Source organism: Marmota flaviventris, chromosome 3 (genome assembly GCF_047511675.1).
Source record: "Marmota flaviventris isolate mMarFla1 chromosome 3, mMarFla1.hap1, whole genome shotgun sequence".
Lineage (NCBI taxonomy): Eukaryota > Metazoa > Chordata > Mammalia > Rodentia > Sciuridae > Marmota > Marmota flaviventris.
Genome location: NC_092500.1, coordinates 81687308 through 81706079, shown reverse-complemented (window position 1 = coordinate 81706079; position 18772 = coordinate 81687308). Strand labels below are relative to the sequence as shown.

Sequence of the window (18772 nt, the reverse complement as noted above, 5' to 3'; positions counted from 1 at the left end):
GGCAACAAAGCCTGAAATTTTTCCAATAATGAGATAATAAATAGCTCAAGGTATCAATTGATGAACTGCTCCATCCTCTTTTCACTTTTCTGTAATCCAGTTTCATCTCTTATGTCCTTAGGGTCTTATCCCCAACCCAACAATGGGACATGTGTCAATTGAAAAAAGAGCCATACTGAATCATAGAAAGTAAGTGGCCGAAGTTGAAAGAGTTTCTGATTTTAAAACAAGAAAATTCCAATACATAAGTGCAAAGTGAATTTAGTCCCTACAATATATTAAGAGACCCACATGGGCAAAAAAAAAAAACTCATGTGGAGTTAGCAAGATGAGAACATGAGTTTTCCCAAAGCGTGGAATAATATAATTGGTGAGATTGTTAGAAATACATATTTTCAGGCTCCACATAAGACTTAATCAGAAAATCTTCCAGGTGATTTTGGTGTATGCTCAAGTTTGAGAACTAATTTTAACAGTAGCTAATGGCTGGGAAGCTACATAGGCAATGGTTCAATGTTGCATCAGTTCTCAATGTCTTCGGGGTACTACTCAACAATGTCAGCTAGCCTGGTGCCAGGCAACTGTCAGTAAAATTGTCGTCTACATCACTCTTGGATTTTGTCTCTCTCTCCAACTGCCTTCTCTCTTTTGGCAAACTTCCCTTTTCATTGGATTTGGATACTTAGATGCCCCCTTCAATGGGGAGTAGAACCCTGGATGCAAATAAAGTTGATTAAGATGAGTTAGAGAAATCCATGAAGGAATCAGTTGACAAGTTTCCACAGAGGCAGGGTATGAGTATGACTTATCACTTCGCTATACCAGAATATTAAGACACTTTTGATGTAAAAAATCCATGTATTTCAAAGATTAGCTTTAAAAAGACATTTTCATGCTGTCTTTGGCAGCACATGTACTAAAATTGGAATGACAGAGAAGATTAGCATGGCCCCTGCACAAGGATGACATGCAAATTTGTGAAGTGTTCCATATTTTTAATTTAGTTCCTCAAGTAGACAAGACCAGAAAAGAATCTCTCCATGACACATTATAATTAAAATGCCAAAAATCCATATCAAGGAAAAAAATTTAAAAGCTATGAGAGAGAAGTGCCAGGTTAGATTCAGGGGAATACCAATCAGAATAATAGCACATTTCTCAACAGAAATCCTGAAGTTCAAGAGGGATTGGAGTGACATACTTCAATCCCTGAAAGAAAATAATTGCCAAACAAGATCCTTTGAAATTGGTGAGAAAATGAAAACCTTCCAAGATAAGCATAAACTAAAGGAATGCATAACTACTCAGTCAGCATTGCAGAGTATACGTAAAGGAATCCTACATGTAAAAGAAAATAAAAAACAACCAATAGAGTTCAGGAAAGAATAAATCCCATAAGCAAGTGATAACTAGGATCAAACATTAGAAATAGATAAAAACTTCAAGAAGTAATAAATATCTCTCTATAATTACACTAAATGTAAATGGTCTCAGTTCTCCAATTAAAAGATAGGCAGAATGGATTAAAAATAAGACCCAACTATATGTTGCCTATAAGAAACACATCTCAGAAGCAAAGATATTATATGCTAAAAGTGAAAGGATGAAAATCATATTACATACAACTGAAGCTCAAAAGCAAGCATGAGTAACACTCTTATCCAACAAACAAACTTCAAGCCAAAACTAGATGAAACAAAGAAAGTCACTACATACTGAAGAGAATTAAAAAAGATAAAATGGTATTTAATATTTATACTCCTAAATATCTGTGCATCTAACTACATGAAAACAAATACTATTTAACATAAAAGCTCATAAAAATTCCAATACAATAATACTAGGTGATTTCAATATACTTCTCTTACCAATAGATTACTATTTTGTCTGAATCACCTAGATGACTTAACAGACATCTACAGAATGAACACACTTTTCATCTGCTCATGAAACTTTCTCCAAAAAAGATCATATTTTATATCATGAAGAAAATCTTAGCAAGTATGAAAAAATTTATAATTCCTTGCATCTTATAAGATCATAATGGAATGAAATTAAAAATTAACAACAATTTAAAAAACTATGTAAACACATGGAAATGGAACAATATACTTTTGAATGAATATGTCAAAGAAATCAGGGAGAATTTAAAAATTTGCTCACCCAAGAATAGAAACACAACATACCAGAATCTCTGACACAGTGAGGCAGTTCTAAGAGGAAAATTTACAGGTATGAATGCCCACATGAAAAAAAAAGTCAAAAATATCCCAAATAAATAACCTAATAACGCATCTCAAGTTGCTGAAAAATAATAAACCAATCCCAAACCAGTAAAAGAATGAATAAAGATCAAAGCTGTAATTAATGAAATAGCAAATAAAAAATAAAAAGGAACAATGAAGAGTTGGTTCTTTAAAAAGATAAACCTTTAGCCAAACTATCAATCTCCTTTATCAAAGGAAAGACCCAAATTAATAAAATTGGACATATAAAAAGGAGATATTACCACAGACATCACTGAAATACAGAGGAATAGTAGGGACTATTTTGAAAACATTCCAATAAATTGGAAAATCTAGAATCAAATTATTCCATGAAATAGAAAAGGGAACTCTTCCAAATTTACTCTATGAAGCCAATATCACTTCAATACCAAAACTAGCTAAGGATTCCTCAAGAAAAGTATTACGATAAGTGGCACAAAGTCCAAAAGAGACACATCTCTGAGTTCAAACAAAGGTTTATTGACAGAGAATATCTGCCAGGCTGCCCTTTTGCAAGGCACAGCAGGTTTCTGGAAAAACTTCTTAACTATATAGTCAAATATAATGGAGTAGTTTAACAATAACCCGTCTGGTCCTGTGATTGTTACTTGATGTCTTTGCTGTGGTTTCTGTTGTTAGGGACTCTTTCTGGGTGGGCCTTACCGGAAGGTAATGCCTAGGTGGGCAGGTGCTGATTTTCAAAATGGAGTTACTTTGGCCTAGGGACCTAACAGAAAGAAAACTACAAACCTACACCCTTGATGGAACACTGATGCAAAAGTCCTTAATAACATTATCAAATTCAACTCAACAACACATTTCAGAGATTATACATCATGATCAAGCTGCTTTAATTCCAGAGTTGCAAGGATGGTTTGATGTATGCAAATAAATATCCCACATAATTAGAACCAAGAACAAAAGTCACATGATCATTTTAATGCAGAAAAATCCTTCCACAAAACTCAACATCCAATTGTGTTAAAAACACTGAAGAAACTAAGGATAGAAAGAACTTACTTTAGCATGATAAAGGCTATATATGACAAACCCAAAGCCAATATCATACTGAATGCGGAAAAACTGAAAACATTTCCTTTAAAGTCAGGAACAAAATATGGATGTCCACTCTCACTACTGCTATTCAAAATAGTGCTTGAATTTTAGCCACAGCAACTAGACAAGAGAAAGAGATAAAAAGTATACAAATAAGAGATGTGCTAGCATGGGACCCAGGCTCACAGTAGGCCCCGGTCCAACCCTCCACCTGCAGACACCCATCAGGGCCCAGCCTCCAGCACAGGACCACTCCTTCTGACCAACAGACTAATGCAGGAGGTCAGGCCCAGCCCAGATCCACCCATACCGACTTACAGGACCAAAGTACAGGGTAGTTTCCAATTTGCACCCTACCCCAATCTGGGAGCCTAAGCCTAACCCACTTCCATCTTGGGACACTGCAGTCATTGCCATAGCCTTCCCCAGACAGTAGCCCCTAGCTTTTTGACAACAGACAGGGCCTAGAAGCAGCTGCATTTCAGAGCAAGCATCCCAAAGAGAATGTGAGGCCCACCCTTTCAACCCCATCTCTATAAGACATTGCATCCATCTTGGGGCACCTCAACTACTATCTCAAGTTACCTTGCCTATTGCCACACCTCCTTATTAGTAGCAGTAGCATACATTGAGGGACACCAGCATGGTCTAGAAGCCCAACATCAAGATGAAGTACAGATAATCTGCATGGGTACTATAAGAATATAGGGTGGAAACAGTAATATCTTAGACCCACACTGCGAGAAAGGAAGACACATAGACAGCATGAAAAACAAGGGAGGAAAGTGCCCCAAACAAACCAGGTTCATAATTAAAATGATCTGTGTATTAAAGAATGACCTAAATGAGCAAATACAGGCAAAAAATGATGACTCCAACAAAGAGGTAAGAGAGCAAATATAGGTAGCAAAAGATTACTTCAAGAAAGAGATAGAGTGTCTGGAAAAAAAACACTCAGAAATCCTTGAAATGAAGGATACAATAAACCAAATAAAAAACTCAATACAAAGCATAACCAACAGACTATATCATTTGGAAAAAAGAATGTCAGATAATGAAGACAAAGTTTACAATCTGGAAAATAAAGTTGATCACATAGTGAAGATAGTAAGAAACCAGGAGCAGAATATCCAAGAATTATGGCATAGCAACAAAAGACCAAATCTAGAGTTATTGGGATAAAGGAAGGCATAGCATTTCAAACTAAAGGAATACACAATCTCTCCAATTAGATATTATCAGAAAATTTCTCAAGCATGAAGAATAAATTGGAAAACAAATACAAGAGGCTTACAGGACAACAAATATACAAAATTACAACAGATCTACACCAAGCCACATTATAACAAAAATGCCTAGCATACAGAATAAGGATAGAATCTTAAAAGCCACAAGAGAGATGAATCAGATCACATTTGGGGTAAACCACTTCGTATCCCAGCAGATTTTTCAACCCAGACCCTCAAAGCCAAGAGAGCATCATGGAACAACATATATTAAGCTCTGAAAGAAAATGGATGCCAACCAAGAATTTTATATCCAGCAAAATTAAGCTTTAGATTTGATGATGAAATAAAAACCTTCCATGATAAACAAAAGTTAAAAGAATATACAACTAGAAAGACTACACTACAGAACATCCTCGAAGAGGAAATGAAAATATTCTACAAAGAGGAAATGAAAAACTGATGAAAATCAGCAGAGAGAGGTATTACACTAAAGGAAAATCTAATCAGAGGAGAAACCAAGTCACGATAAATATCAAAAATAAACAAAAATGGCTGGAAATACAAATCATGTCTCAATAATAAACCTGAATGTTAATGGCCTAAACTCACCAATCAAAAGACATAGGCTAGCACACTGGATTAAAAACAAAAAAAAGACCCAACAATATGCTGCCTCCAAGAGACTCATCTCATAGTAAAAGACATCCACAGGCTGAAAGTGAAGGGTTAGGAAAAATGATACCACTCACATGGACTGTGGAAGCAAGCAGTAGTTTCCATCCTCATATCAAATAAAGTAGACTTCAAGCTAAAGTCAATCAAAAGGGATAAAGAAGGACACTATATACTACACAAGGAAACCATATACCAACAAGACTTAACAATTATAAATATATATGCCCCAAACAATGGAGTGTCTATGTTCATCAAACAAACTCTAAGTTTAAGAGTCAAATAGACCACAACACAATAATTTTGGGTGACTTTAACACACCTCTTTCATCACTAGATAGATCTTCCAAAAAAAACTGAACAAAGAAATTATAGAACTCAATAATACAATCAATAACTTAGACTTAACTGACATATAGAATATTTCATCCTTCAATGAGAGAATACACTTTCTTTTCAGCAGCACATGGATCCTTCTCTAAAATAGACCATATATTATGCCACAAAGCAACTCAACAAATATAAAAAAGTAGAGATACTACCCTGCATCCTATCAGATCATAATGGAATCAATAATAAAATAAGAAATAAAATCCAACACCTGGAGACTAAATAATATGTTACTGAATGAACAATGGTTTGCAGAAGACATCAAGGAGGAGATTAAAAAAATTTTTAGAGGTAAATGAGAACACAGATACAACATATCGAAATCTCTGGGACACTATGAAAGCAGTTCTAAGAGGAAAGTTCATTGCATGGAGCTCATTCCTTAAAAGAAAAAAAGTCAACAAATAAGTGACTTAACACTACATCTCAAGGCCATAGAAAAAGAAGAATATATGTGTATTAAGAATTGTAGGGGCTGGGGATGTGGCTCAAGCGGTAGCTCGCTTGCCTGGCATGCATGGGGCACTGGGTTCAATCCTCAGCACCACATAAAAATAAAATAAAATAAATATGTTATGTCCACCAAAACTAAAAAATAAATATTAAAAAAAGAATTGTAATGCAAAGATTCCTGAGCTGCTTTCCTCCACCACGCTCTTCCATGATGATGTTCTGCTTCACCTTGAGTTCTGAGGAATAGAGCTGACTGTCTATGGACTGAGATCTCTGAAACTGTGAGCCCCCAAATAAACTTTTCCTCTGCTTAAAAAAAAAGAATTGTAATACAAAAGATAGAGGAGAGAGGAGAGAGAGAGAGAGAGAGAGAGAGAGAGAGAGAGAGAGAGAATGTATAATGGCGTGAACATACTTTATATACAGAGTTACAAAAATTGAGCTGTAAATGGGTAATAATGAGTGTAATGCTTTCCACTATTGTCATGTTTGTAAAAAATAAACAAATAAAAAAATAACAAATCAACACCAAAAGCAGAAGACAGGAAATAATTAAAATCAGAGCTGAAATCAATGAAATTAAAACAAAAGAAACAATTGAAAAAATTGACAGAAAAAGTTGGTTCTTTGAAAAAATAAATAAAATTGACAGTCCCTTAGCCATGCTAACAAAGAGAAGGAGAGAGCAAACTCAAATTACTAACACACATGATGAAAAAGGAAATATCATGACAGACACTACAGAAAAACAGAAGATAATTAGAAATTTGGAAAACTTGTTCTCCAATAAAATAGAAAATATCAAAGGCATTGACAGATTTCTAGAGTCATATAATTTGCCCACATTGAATTAGGATGATACGATTTAAACAGATCAATTTCAAGCGATGAAATAGAAGATGCCATCAGAAGTATACCAACCAAGAAAAGCCCAAGACCAGATGGATACAGAGACGAGTTCTACAAGACCTTTAAAGAAGAACTAATACCAATACTCTTCAATTTATTTCAGGAAATAGAAAAAGACACAGCACTTCCAAACTCATCCTATGAGGCCAATATCACCCCAATTCCAAAACCAGGCAAAAACACATCAAAAAAAAAAAAAAAAGAAAAGAAAACTTCAGACCAATATCTCTAAAAAACAGACACAAAAATTCTCAATAAAATTCCGGCAAATCAAATACAAAAACACATCAAAAAGATCGTGCACTATGATCAAGTGGGATTCATCCCAGGGATGCAAGGTTGGTTCAACATACAGAAATCAATAAATGCAATTCATCACATCAAGAGAATTAAAGATAAGAATAATAGGATCATCTCAATAGATGCAGAAAAAAGCATTTGACAAAATACAGCACCCCTTATGTTCAAAACACTAGAAAAATTAGGGACAACAGGAACATATCTCAACATCATAAAGGCTATCTATGCTAAGCCCCAGGCCAACATAATTCTAAATGGAAAAAATTGAAGGTATTCCCTCTAAAAACTAGAACATGCCCTCTTTCACCACTTCTATTTAACATAGTTCTTGAAACACTGGCCAGAGCAATTAGACAGATGAAAGAAATTAAAGGGATACACACAGGAAAACAAGAACTCAAATTGGCACTATTTGCTGATCATATGATTTTATACTTGGAAGACCCTAAAAGTTCCACCAGAAAACTCCTAGAAATAGTAAATGAATTCCACAAAGTATCAGGATATAAAATCAACACCCATAAAACAAAGGCATTTCTGTATATGAATGACAAATCCTCAGAAAGGGAAATGAGGAAAACTACCCCATTTACAATAGCCTCAAAAAAAAAAAAAAATACTTGGGAATCAACTTAACCAAGGAGGTGAAAGATCTATATAATGAAAATTACAGAACCCTAAAGAAAGAAATCAAAGAGGATCTTAGAAAATGGAAAAATCTACCTTGCTCTTGGATAGGCAGAATTAATATTATCAAAATGACAATACTACCAAAAGCATATACAGATTTAATGCAATTCTGATCAAAATTCCAATGACATTCCTCATAGAAATAGAAACAGCAATCATGAATCATCTGGAAAAATAAGAGACCCAGAATAGCTAAAGCAGTCCTTAGCAGGAAGAGTGAAGCAGGTGGCATCACTATACCAGACCTTAAACTATACTACAGAGCAATAGTAACAAAAACAGCATGGTATTCGCACCAAAACAGACTAGTAGACTAATGGTACAGAATAGAGGACACAGAGACTAACCCACAAAACTACAATTATCTTATATTAGACAAAAGTGCCAAGAACATGCATTAGAGGAAAGATAGCCTCTTCAACAAATGGTGCTGGGAAAACTAGAAGTCCATATGCAACAAAATGAAATTAAACCCCTATCTCTCATGATGTACAAACCTCAACTCAAAATGAATCAAGGACTTAGGAATACAACCTGAGACCCTGAGTCTATTAGAAGAAAAAGTAGGCCCTAATCTCCATCATGTGGGATTAGGCCCCAACTTCCTTAATAAGATTCCTGTGGCACAAGAATTAAAATCAAGAATCAATAAATGGGATGGACTCAAACTTTTTCTCAGCAAAAGAAACAATCTGTGAGGTGAATAGAGAGTCTACATCTTGGAAGGAAATCTTTATCCCTCACACATCAGATAGAGTACTAATATCTAGGGTATATAAAGAACTCAAAAAGCTAACCACCAAAATAAATAAATAAATAAATAACCCACCCAATCAATAAATGGGCCAAGGACCTGAAGAGACACTTCTCAGAAGATGATATACAATCAATCAACAAATACATAAAAAAATGTTCATCAATCACTAGTAATTAGAGAAATGCAAATAAAAACTACTCTAAGATTTCATCTCACTCCAGTCAGAATGGCAGCTATTATGCATACAAACAACAGTAAGTGTTGGCGAGGATGTGGGGAAAAAGGTACACTCATACACTACTGGTGGAACTGCAAATTGGGGCAACCAATATGGAAAGCAGTATGGAGATTTTTTTGGAAAATTGGGAAAGGAACTACCATTTGACCCAGCTGTCCCTCTCCTTGATCTATACCCAAAGGACTTAAAACCAGCATATAAGCCACATCAATGTTTATAGCAGCACAATTCACAATAGCTAAACTGTGGAACCAACCTAGATACCCTTCAATATATGAATGGATAAAAAATTGTGACATATATACACAATGGAATATTACTCAGCAATAAAAGAGAACAAAATCATGGCATTTGCAGGTAAATGGATGGAGTTGGAGAAGATAATGCTAAGTGAAGTTAGCCAATCCCAAAAAACCAAATGCCGAATGTTTTCTCTGATATAAGGAGGCTGATTCATAGTAGCGTAGGGAGGGGGAGCTTGGGAGGAATAGCCAAACTCTAGATAGGGCAGAGGGGTGGGAGGAGAAAGAAGGGGATCTGGGGTTAGAAATGATGGTGGAATGTTATGGACATTATTATACGAAGTACATGTATGAAGACACGAATTGGTGTGAATATACTTTGTATACAACCAGAGATATGAAAAATTGTGCTCTATATGTGTAATATGAATTATAATGCATTCTGCTGTCATATATAAATTAAAAATAATTTTAAAAGGTATACAAATAAGAAAGGAAAAAGTCAAATTACTTGTTTTTGGAAGATACAAAGGCTTCTAGAAACAATTTAGTAAAATAGCAGGATACAAGATCATCGTATAGAAATCAGTAGTATTTATATATACCAATAACAAATTCCCTGAAAAAGTAACCAGGAAAACAATTCCATTTAAAATAGCTTCAAAAATATTTATGAATAAATCTAACCAAAAAGGTGAAAGACTTCTATAATGAAAATTACAGAACATAAGAAAAAAAAAGAAATATAAGACTCTAGAAAATAGAAACCCTCCCATTTTCATGGATAGGCAGAACTAATATTGTTAAAATGGTCATATTACCAAAGTAATCTACAGATTTAATGTAATCCACATCCAAACACTAGTGACATTCTTCAAAAAACAAGAAAGAACTAAAATTCATAGAGAGGCACAAAAGGCCCAGAATAGCCAAAGCAATCCTGAGTAAAAAGAGCAATGCTAGAAGCATCACAATACACAATTTCAAAATTATGCTATAGAGTTATAGTAACAAAACAGCATTGTATTGGCATAGAAAGACCATTACATTAATAGAATAGAAGACAGAGAACCCACAGATACAGTCATCTGATACTTGACAAAGGCATGAAAAACTTACATTGGAGAAAAGGTAGACTTTTAAATAAATGGGGTAGAGAAAGGAGATTGAGGAGAGGGAGATGGGGAAGGCCAGTGGAGGTATGGGAATGAAACTGAATGAATTATATCATGTACATGTATGAATGTGTCACAATCCCACTATTATGTAAAATTGTGCAACAAAACAATTTTTTAATTAAAAATTTTAAAAACGATATTTCCCCGGTCAAATAAACTAGGCATCTATGAAAAGTTTTGGCAGACATTTTTCAAATCAGTATAAAAATAAAATACAATGTGTGCACACAAAAGTATAAAACAATGTGGCATATGCATATACTATAAACCATATGCATGTATGCTTAAATATTAATGGAAATTAAACAAAACATTATTAATATGGATTAATTCTAAGAGGATGAATGGTTAGTGAAATGGAAAGACTATTTTAGATTCTACTTGATAAAATTATCTTGTGGGGGGAGAAAGTTAAAAAATCAAGAAGTCCCTGATGAAACATAACACCTTGCGGCAAAATAAAGAACATTACAAAACTATCCTTCTCATGGTGGACATTCAACTTAATCAACCGAGGTCAAATAAACATGGTCACCTGTAAATTTTTGATCCATTTAAGTCAATCACACAATGTTTGTATTTAATTTTATCAGTGAGATTATGACACATTCATACATGCACATGATATAATTCATTCAATTTCATTTCCATACCTCCCCTGGTCTTTCCCATCTCCCTCCCCTGGATCTACTTTCTCTACCCTATTAGTTTCCTTTTTATTATCTCAAGATCTCTTTTATCCTCTTTTCCCCTCTAGATTCCACACGAGAGAAGACATATGACTCTTGTTGAGTCAAACTTTTTTTGTTTGTTCGTTTTTGGCCTAACATGATGCCATCTAGTTATCCATTTTCTTGAAAATGACATAATTTTGTTCTTTTGGGCCTGGTAAGAATTTCATTGTGTGTATATACCCCCATTTTCTATTGTCAATCATATATTGATAGACACCTAGATTGGTTCCATAACTCAGCTATTGCAAATTGGACTGCTATGTACATGGGTATGCATATGTCACTATAGTATGCTGACTTTAATTCTTTTGGATAAACACTAAGAGTTGATAACTGGATTATATGTGTCTCCATTCCTAGTCTTTTAATGAATATTTATACGTATTTCCATAGTTGCTGTACTAATACATTTTCTTAAACAATGTATAAGAGTTCCTATTTTCCTGCATCTTCACAAGCACTTGTTATTCATATTTTTGATTGCCATGCTAACTGGAATAACATGAAATCTCAGTGTACTTTTTATTTGCATTTCCCTGATTACTAAAGACATTGAATATTTTTTTACATATATTTGGCAATTTGTTTTTCTTCTTTTGAGAAATGACTGCATAGTTTATTTGCCCACTTATTCATTGGGTTATTTGTTTTTGATAAGTTTTTTGAGTCCTATATATATTCTGGATATTAATCCTCTGTTGGAAGAGTTTATGGGAATGATTTTCTCCCATTCATTCACATTATTATTTCCTTTGCTGAGCATGAAGTTTTGAAATTTTGATATATTACCATATATTAATTCTGACTATTATTTCCTGAGCTTTAGGAGTCCCATTGAGGAAGTCACTGCCTGTGTCTATATGTTGGAGTGTTTCCCCATTTTCCTCTAGTAGATGCGTAGTTTCTGGATGATTCTTGAGTATTAGGTTTATTTTGAATTGACTTTTGTGCAGAATGAGAGATAGTAATCTAGTTTCATTCAACATTTTGTGATTGACTTAAATGGCTCAAAATTTTACAGGTGACCATGTTTATTTGACCTCAATTGATTAAGTTGAGTGTCCACCTTGAGAAGAATAGTTTGGCAATGTACTTTATTTTTCTACAAGGTATGATGTCCCTGCATACAAATTCAAGAATAGACCATTCTATTTGATAAGGGAACCTACTTAAAGATGCTTCTATGTCTCTGGCCTCTATACTAGTACTTATATTTTCCAATATATTAAGATTCACTAATTAATCAGCTACTATTGAAGATTCTTTTTCATAGTACCATAAAATGCATTTTGAGGGAATTACTATAAAATGGGCTTTTCCAACAAAGTAGATTTAGTGGAAATCCCATGTGATGTTGGAGTTGTAAACATAAACTCATAGTTATCTTATTCCAGATTAGCATAACATAAATGCAGATGGATAGATGTGTTTGTAACTCATGATAGTAGACATCCCTCTATTTTCTAGTTCTGTCAACTGAGAGAACCTAGAAGCAACAAAACTCCAGTGGAACCTAATATATCTAGCACCCAAATCATGTTTTCCCATACCATTCTCCAATAAAATGAAGCAAGGCTCCTTGGAGAAATGGCTGATTTTGGGACAGAGTAGAGAACATATAAGATTAGCCTGGAGCACCTTATAGTGTTATATAAAGATAGGAGCCTGACAAAGAGATACAGCCAACATGAAGGAGCTCACAGTGGCAAATCTGGAACAATTTGAGCAACAAAATATGTAGTATTTATAAAATAGATATCCCTAAATTCACAGCAATTTAAATAAGATTTAGTAAGTAGAGAAAAAAAAGATAACTCTGATGCAGAATCTTAAATGACTTAAATACTCCCTGCTCAAAGGGGTGGAGCTTACTGTCTACCCCCTGATCTGGACAACTTTTAGTGACTTGCTTCCAACTAGTAAGTATGGGAAGGGAGAAAGTGTAATTTTACAGTGGAGAATATTTCCTTAGTTATATGATTGAAGTTAATATCAATAATAAGTTCTGATGATAATATGTATCCTTGATACAATAAGAATGGCACATTACTCTGTAGTCTTCCTCTCAAAACCCCAGAACTCCCAATAAAACCACAATAAAAATATCAAACTCAACTGAGAAACATTATGCAAAATACCAGATGAATACTCCTCGAAATGGCCTACGTTGTCAAGAAAAGGGAAGTCTGAGAAACTTAAAGCCAAGGAGAACATAAGGATTCCTGACAAACATAATGAGTGGCAGAGAGAAGGGCAACTAACCAGACCTTGAAGAACAGACAAGATTAGCATGTTGACCATCAAAAAATCAAGGGGACCTGATGCACTGTGAGCAAGCAGAGAAATGGTCAAGATCAAGACAGAAAGACAGAGGTTCCAGACCCTGGCTGCACAGTAGAATCATATGGGAAGATTTTCAATAATGCTATTCAGAACCTACCCACAAGTGATTGATTTAAGTAGCCAAAACAAACCAGTTATGCATATTCACATGCCTTAGAGCTTGATCTACATAACATAGGGTAAGTATAAAAGCAAGTTGCAAAGATTATAAATAAAATTCTGGTACATAAGATCAAAACAAAAAACAATATACTGTTTTAGGAACACAGACATGTTAAAAACAAATTTAAAGAAAAATTTAAAAAGAACATAGGTACTATGAATACAAAACTTAGCAAATTTAGCATAGCACTTACCTTTTGGGAATGGAGCTAAGGGGTCTTGAGAGATAAGTACAAAGATCTTTCCTAAATGTACAGTTTTGGTCCCACCATTCCATTTAACAACTATTCTTTAAACTACACATATATTATATTCACTTTTTCATATCGCAGAATAGCTCATAGCTCTCTGGTAATTCAGTGATCTTACCCTTGCTGACATGAACCAATTTCAAGAGGAATAATCCTAAACCAACCTAGGGGAAAGTGCACTGCATGGGAAAGCATCTGGAATTATTACCAATAATAAAATTGAGTTCCTAGCTTAAAGATTAAACTAAAGTAGAACACGAGAAAAGTTCAAATACAGGAAGGATCATTATGCAAAGGAAGAAATAAGAACTCTTGTTTTCTAAAGTTACAGTAAGTTGAGACCCATAGATTCTGTGATGGGAAGCAGGTTTTGGCTCAACATGAATAATCAGACCTACATAAATGGGATAAAAAAATTTCAAGATTGGATTAACTTTCTCCTTACTGACATTGTTTAAATAGAAGCTAGAAGGCTATGCAGAGAAAATACTTAAAGGAAGATTCCTGCTTTAGAATTAGTCTGGATGATCTTAGAAGTTAGACAATCACACTTGTATACTAGGCATTTCCTATAAACCCGTGTGTTAAATAGATTAGTAAAACACCAGTTTCACTCACGATTGTACACAGTGGGCTGCAGTAAGAATCCAAACTGGATCGATGATGGCACCTCCACATTGGTGATCACCTAGAAACCTCAAACCCACCTGCCAGGGCCAACAGTGGGGACATGCTTCTTCCCCCCCTGCAATTCTTCTGGAAAGCCACTGGGGACTAAATGGAGGGATGCCACAGATATCTACAGGAAAGAAGAGGAGACCAATGGCTCATCCCAGACAACAATCATGAACACAACTCCTGCAAAGCCTTGCTATAGCTAACAGCAGTAATTCCCAAATGCCAGATGAGATTTATAAAGTACTTACTCCCAAGACCCATCTCTCAGGAGTCCGAATTTAAAAGCCTGCTTAGCCAACTGTGCCAGGCAGTCAGGATTTTAGACATGAAAGTATTTATTCGTTCATTTAAAACCTAACTATTCAGTGCTTGCTCTGCCAGGCACCGTCTCACTAAGTTGCTTAGGGCCTCAGTAAGTTTTTTTTAGCTGAGGCTCACTTTGAACTTGTTATCCTCCTGCCTCAGCCTCCCCAGCCACTGGAATTATAGGCATGCACCCTGCACATGGCTCAGGAAATCATTTTAAATAATAAGTTTGTATAGGAGTAGATGAGGACCATGAATTGTTCTCTGTACCTCTTTCTCCCTATATAAACCTTATTTTGTTTTCCCTCTGAGTCTATATGTAAACTCAAACAGGATTCTACAAGTTTCAAGGACTTAAACATAAAACTTGAATTTTTTTTCATTGTGGCATATCAAATGAAAGATGAAGATTCCAAAATAGACATTTAGTTAACAAAGAAGTAGATTAAACAGATAGTAGTATGGCCAACTCACCATATGGAATAGCTTTTCCAGTAAATATAGTATTGGTTTTGAGAAGTGTTGTCAGTCCATTTTTGTTTAAGGAGTCTATAGAGAAAAAAATTTTAATTGAAAGTATTTTGAGTAGCTTCACTAATTGACCTGCCTTGTTACCCTGATCAATCACAAAAACCACTCTGCTGTAGACCTCACTAACCCTACCATTTATATGCCAGATGCCAAGTTGCACAGATGTGATTTCTTGCTTATCTCTCAATATCCCTGCATCTAGCTCTTTTAAGCACTTTTTCCTTCCTTTACTCCATGATATTTACTCTTGAAATATTTAAAGTCATCTCTTAATTTTAGTCTTTTTTTCAAAATCTTTTTTTCAGCCTGAAAAGATATTCTACAAGGTACTGTCTGTCCATACCCTATTTTTTACTCATCTATATAAAGATGATTTGTGAATTTATCTCTTCACTATAAATCTCTTCCCTGAATTCTTGACCTAGAATAACTAGATGTCTCCATTAGAATTTCCTACAAAATTCTAAACATCTACATGTCATGAATGGAACTAATTGATTTTAATAGTCAATAGGGCCTTGTTCTTATGTCCCTGCATCATTTAATGGTTCTACCATCCATAGCCACTCGAGCTAGAACCCTGAAAACTCAAGCTGGACTTTTCCTTCTTCATAAATGCTCTCCCCACAACATGTATAGTCAAGCAATACAATTATAAAAATTTCTTGCAATGATTTTCCCACCACTCTTCTTACATGTAAGTTCATCCATCTTCTCAATTTTCCATATTACTCTGGAACCAGGGAGGTTCCAGAGGTTTGAAAAACAGCTCCACCTATTCATAGCTCTTTGGGAAAGTCATTTAACTTCTCTAAGCCTCAGTTCTCTGGTCTGTGCAAGGAGAGCAGTACATATTATCTTTGAAGTTTGTAAGGAGGAATAAATGGGTGATGTGTATGAAATATTGACTATACTTGGGATGAAGAAAGTGATCAATAGATCTTCACTAGATATTTACCACTATGGTACTTATAGTTTAATGCCTTTTCTATAATTCCTTCACAATGTAGTTTTCTTGTAAGTCATCAATTCTCCTTTATTATAGTTTTTGCATAAGATATTCCTTTTTGTCTAGGTAAAGTAAACTTTATCTTCTAAAGTACTGAGAAAACTATTAGTCCTCCAGAAGCTTTTAAAATTTCAAAATAGAGCCAATCTCATTTCTGAATTCCATTTTCTAATCTGAATTCTCTGCTTTTCGCATATGGTGCTTGGCATCTTTTGAAATGTTCTAGTGAATGCAGTTTCATGAGCATTATGGGAGATGCTTGCTAAGGCGTAGATTTCTGGGCTCCACCCCAGATCTATAGAATCTAAATCTCTAGGAGTGGACCCAGGACTCTGCATTTTTATTCTTCTATCAAGATGATTCAAGCATCCTACATTTGGATAAACAGTTAAATTATCTTCCCTATAAGCACAGTTCTTATTACACAGGTGATTATACTTGCCTGAAGGTAAAAAGGTGTTTCTAGCCTTGAATCCTTGGAAATTATTTTCACCATCACTTTTGAAATACACGACCATCATATTACCAAAACTGAATATTGAAATGGATTTCAAGATTCTACAAAGTTTAGTTGTAAAAGTTTTAGGGAAATTTGAATTATAGTTACAAAAAATTTAAAAATCCAAACACAGGAGGCAAAATATTATCCAACTAATGTTTTTAAGTCAGCAACTTTGTTTTTCTCCAACTTTGGCTTGTAGGCATACCCATACTTACAAAGAAAGTTAAAAATTAGTTTTCAAAGTAACAACGTATCATAATTTTTATCTCAAAAAAAATTTTATCTCAAAAAAAAACTATATGGGATGAAGACATCTGATTTCTAATATACACAAAAAACTCAATTATTAATTGGTGAACAATAGGAGCTGAATAAACAATAAAACCACCCAAGCAAATATATTTCTTCTTTCCAACAGGACATAGTCATTCTTTTTTTTTCTAAATTGATTTAAAAAAAATGACAGCGGAATGTATTACAATTCTTATTACATGTATACAGCACAATTTTTCATATCTCTGGTTGTATATAAAGTATGTTGTCACCAATTTATGTCTCCATACATGTACTTTGGATAATGATGTCCATCACATTCCACCATCCTTGCTAATCCCCTGTCCCCTCCCTTTCCCTCCCACCCCTCTGCCCTATTCTAAAATTCATCTATTCCTCCCATGCTCCCCCTCCCTACCCTACTATGAGTCAGCCTCCTTATATCAGAGAAAACATTTGGCATTTGTTTTTTGGGGATTGGCTAACTTCACTTAGCATTATCTTCTGATATGGTCATTCTTTATGTGAGCAGGCAACACCAGAAATCTGCTTTACCCAACCCTCACATCACATGTACTGCTCTGTTGGAGCATAGGATTGCGCTACCAACTCACCTGCTCTTAAAGTCCAAGTAAATATTCTGAGCCCATTTATATTCCTGGACTCTAACTCACTACCACCTGACTGAGGGACAAATAGGATGAAAGTTAATTCTTCATATGAAGTAAATAAAGTTATAACTTAAAGTATATTTGAAGTTGAAGTTGCTAAGAAAATTAAGACCCAAGTGGAAATTACAGTTTTTAGTTACTTTTCTTGGACACAAAAATGAAAATATTCGCAACAGAAGGAATTGATACAAAAAAAAAGGAAACTTAAAATTTTTACCTTCTGCACATACCAGAAATTTATTCACCGATACCATTTTCCCTTTTCTCTGAGAGTACTTCCTTTTCACCTTCCAAATATTCTGAAATATTTTCCACATTTTATATGTTTCTATTAAAAATCTTTACTAGTGAGTCAGCTGCTGGTTCACAGGTCTTAAAGCTAAAGTTTTCTGGCATGTGAGTTCTGGAGCTTCAAGTGTAAGAAATCCATACTCCCACTCAGTTTCTTGGTACCCAAGGAAGACAGTCAATGCCAGAGGCACCCTGGTGAGTCTGATGCTTCTCAAATTGAATTTAGAGGATGGAATGTTAACTACCTAACTTGTGTTTTTCTTCAGGATCATCATAAATCACAATGGAATCATAAATACAGTTTTGGTTAAATTCAACTTTAAAGTCCTCAAATGTCAACTGTACAAATTATAAACACAACCAGAGAAGTGGTCAAAAAGAAAAAAGTTTAAGAAATTTCTCTTTGCACATTAAAAGGATCTCTGTTATTATCAAAATGTGGCTGATATAGATGCAAACAATTATAGTTTCCTTGGAGGGCAATTTGGCAATGACTACCAGGTTTAAATGCACAAACCCCTGACCCAGCAAGTTCATTTCTGCAAATTACATATATCTGCATGTGTCCAAAGATATTGACACAGGGATATTCATGGCAGCATTGCTGCTATGGACAACAACTGGAAACTCAAACCTCTGC

The 18772-nt window shown here is 34.7% G+C and overlaps 1 protein-coding gene and 1 non-coding gene across 2 annotated transcripts in view; one reads left to right on the top strand and one right to left on the bottom strand.

Annotated features, from left to right (window-relative positions):
* Positions 1 to 18772, bottom strand: part of Ovch1 (ovochymase 1) — a 58887-nt gene that overhangs the window by 15436 nt on the left and 24679 nt on the right. Inside the window, 3 exon segments of the mRNA XM_071609290.1 lie at positions 14490 to 14670; positions 16838 to 16966; positions 18378 to 18471. Of these exon segments, the coding sequence (XP_071465391.1) occupies positions 14490 to 14670; positions 16838 to 16966; positions 18378 to 18471 (404 nt within the window).
* LOC114091756 (U6 spliceosomal RNA) lies at positions 893 to 997 on the top strand. The gene has a single exon (XR_003582540.1). It is a non-coding gene; the product is annotated as a U6 spliceosomal RNA (small nuclear RNA).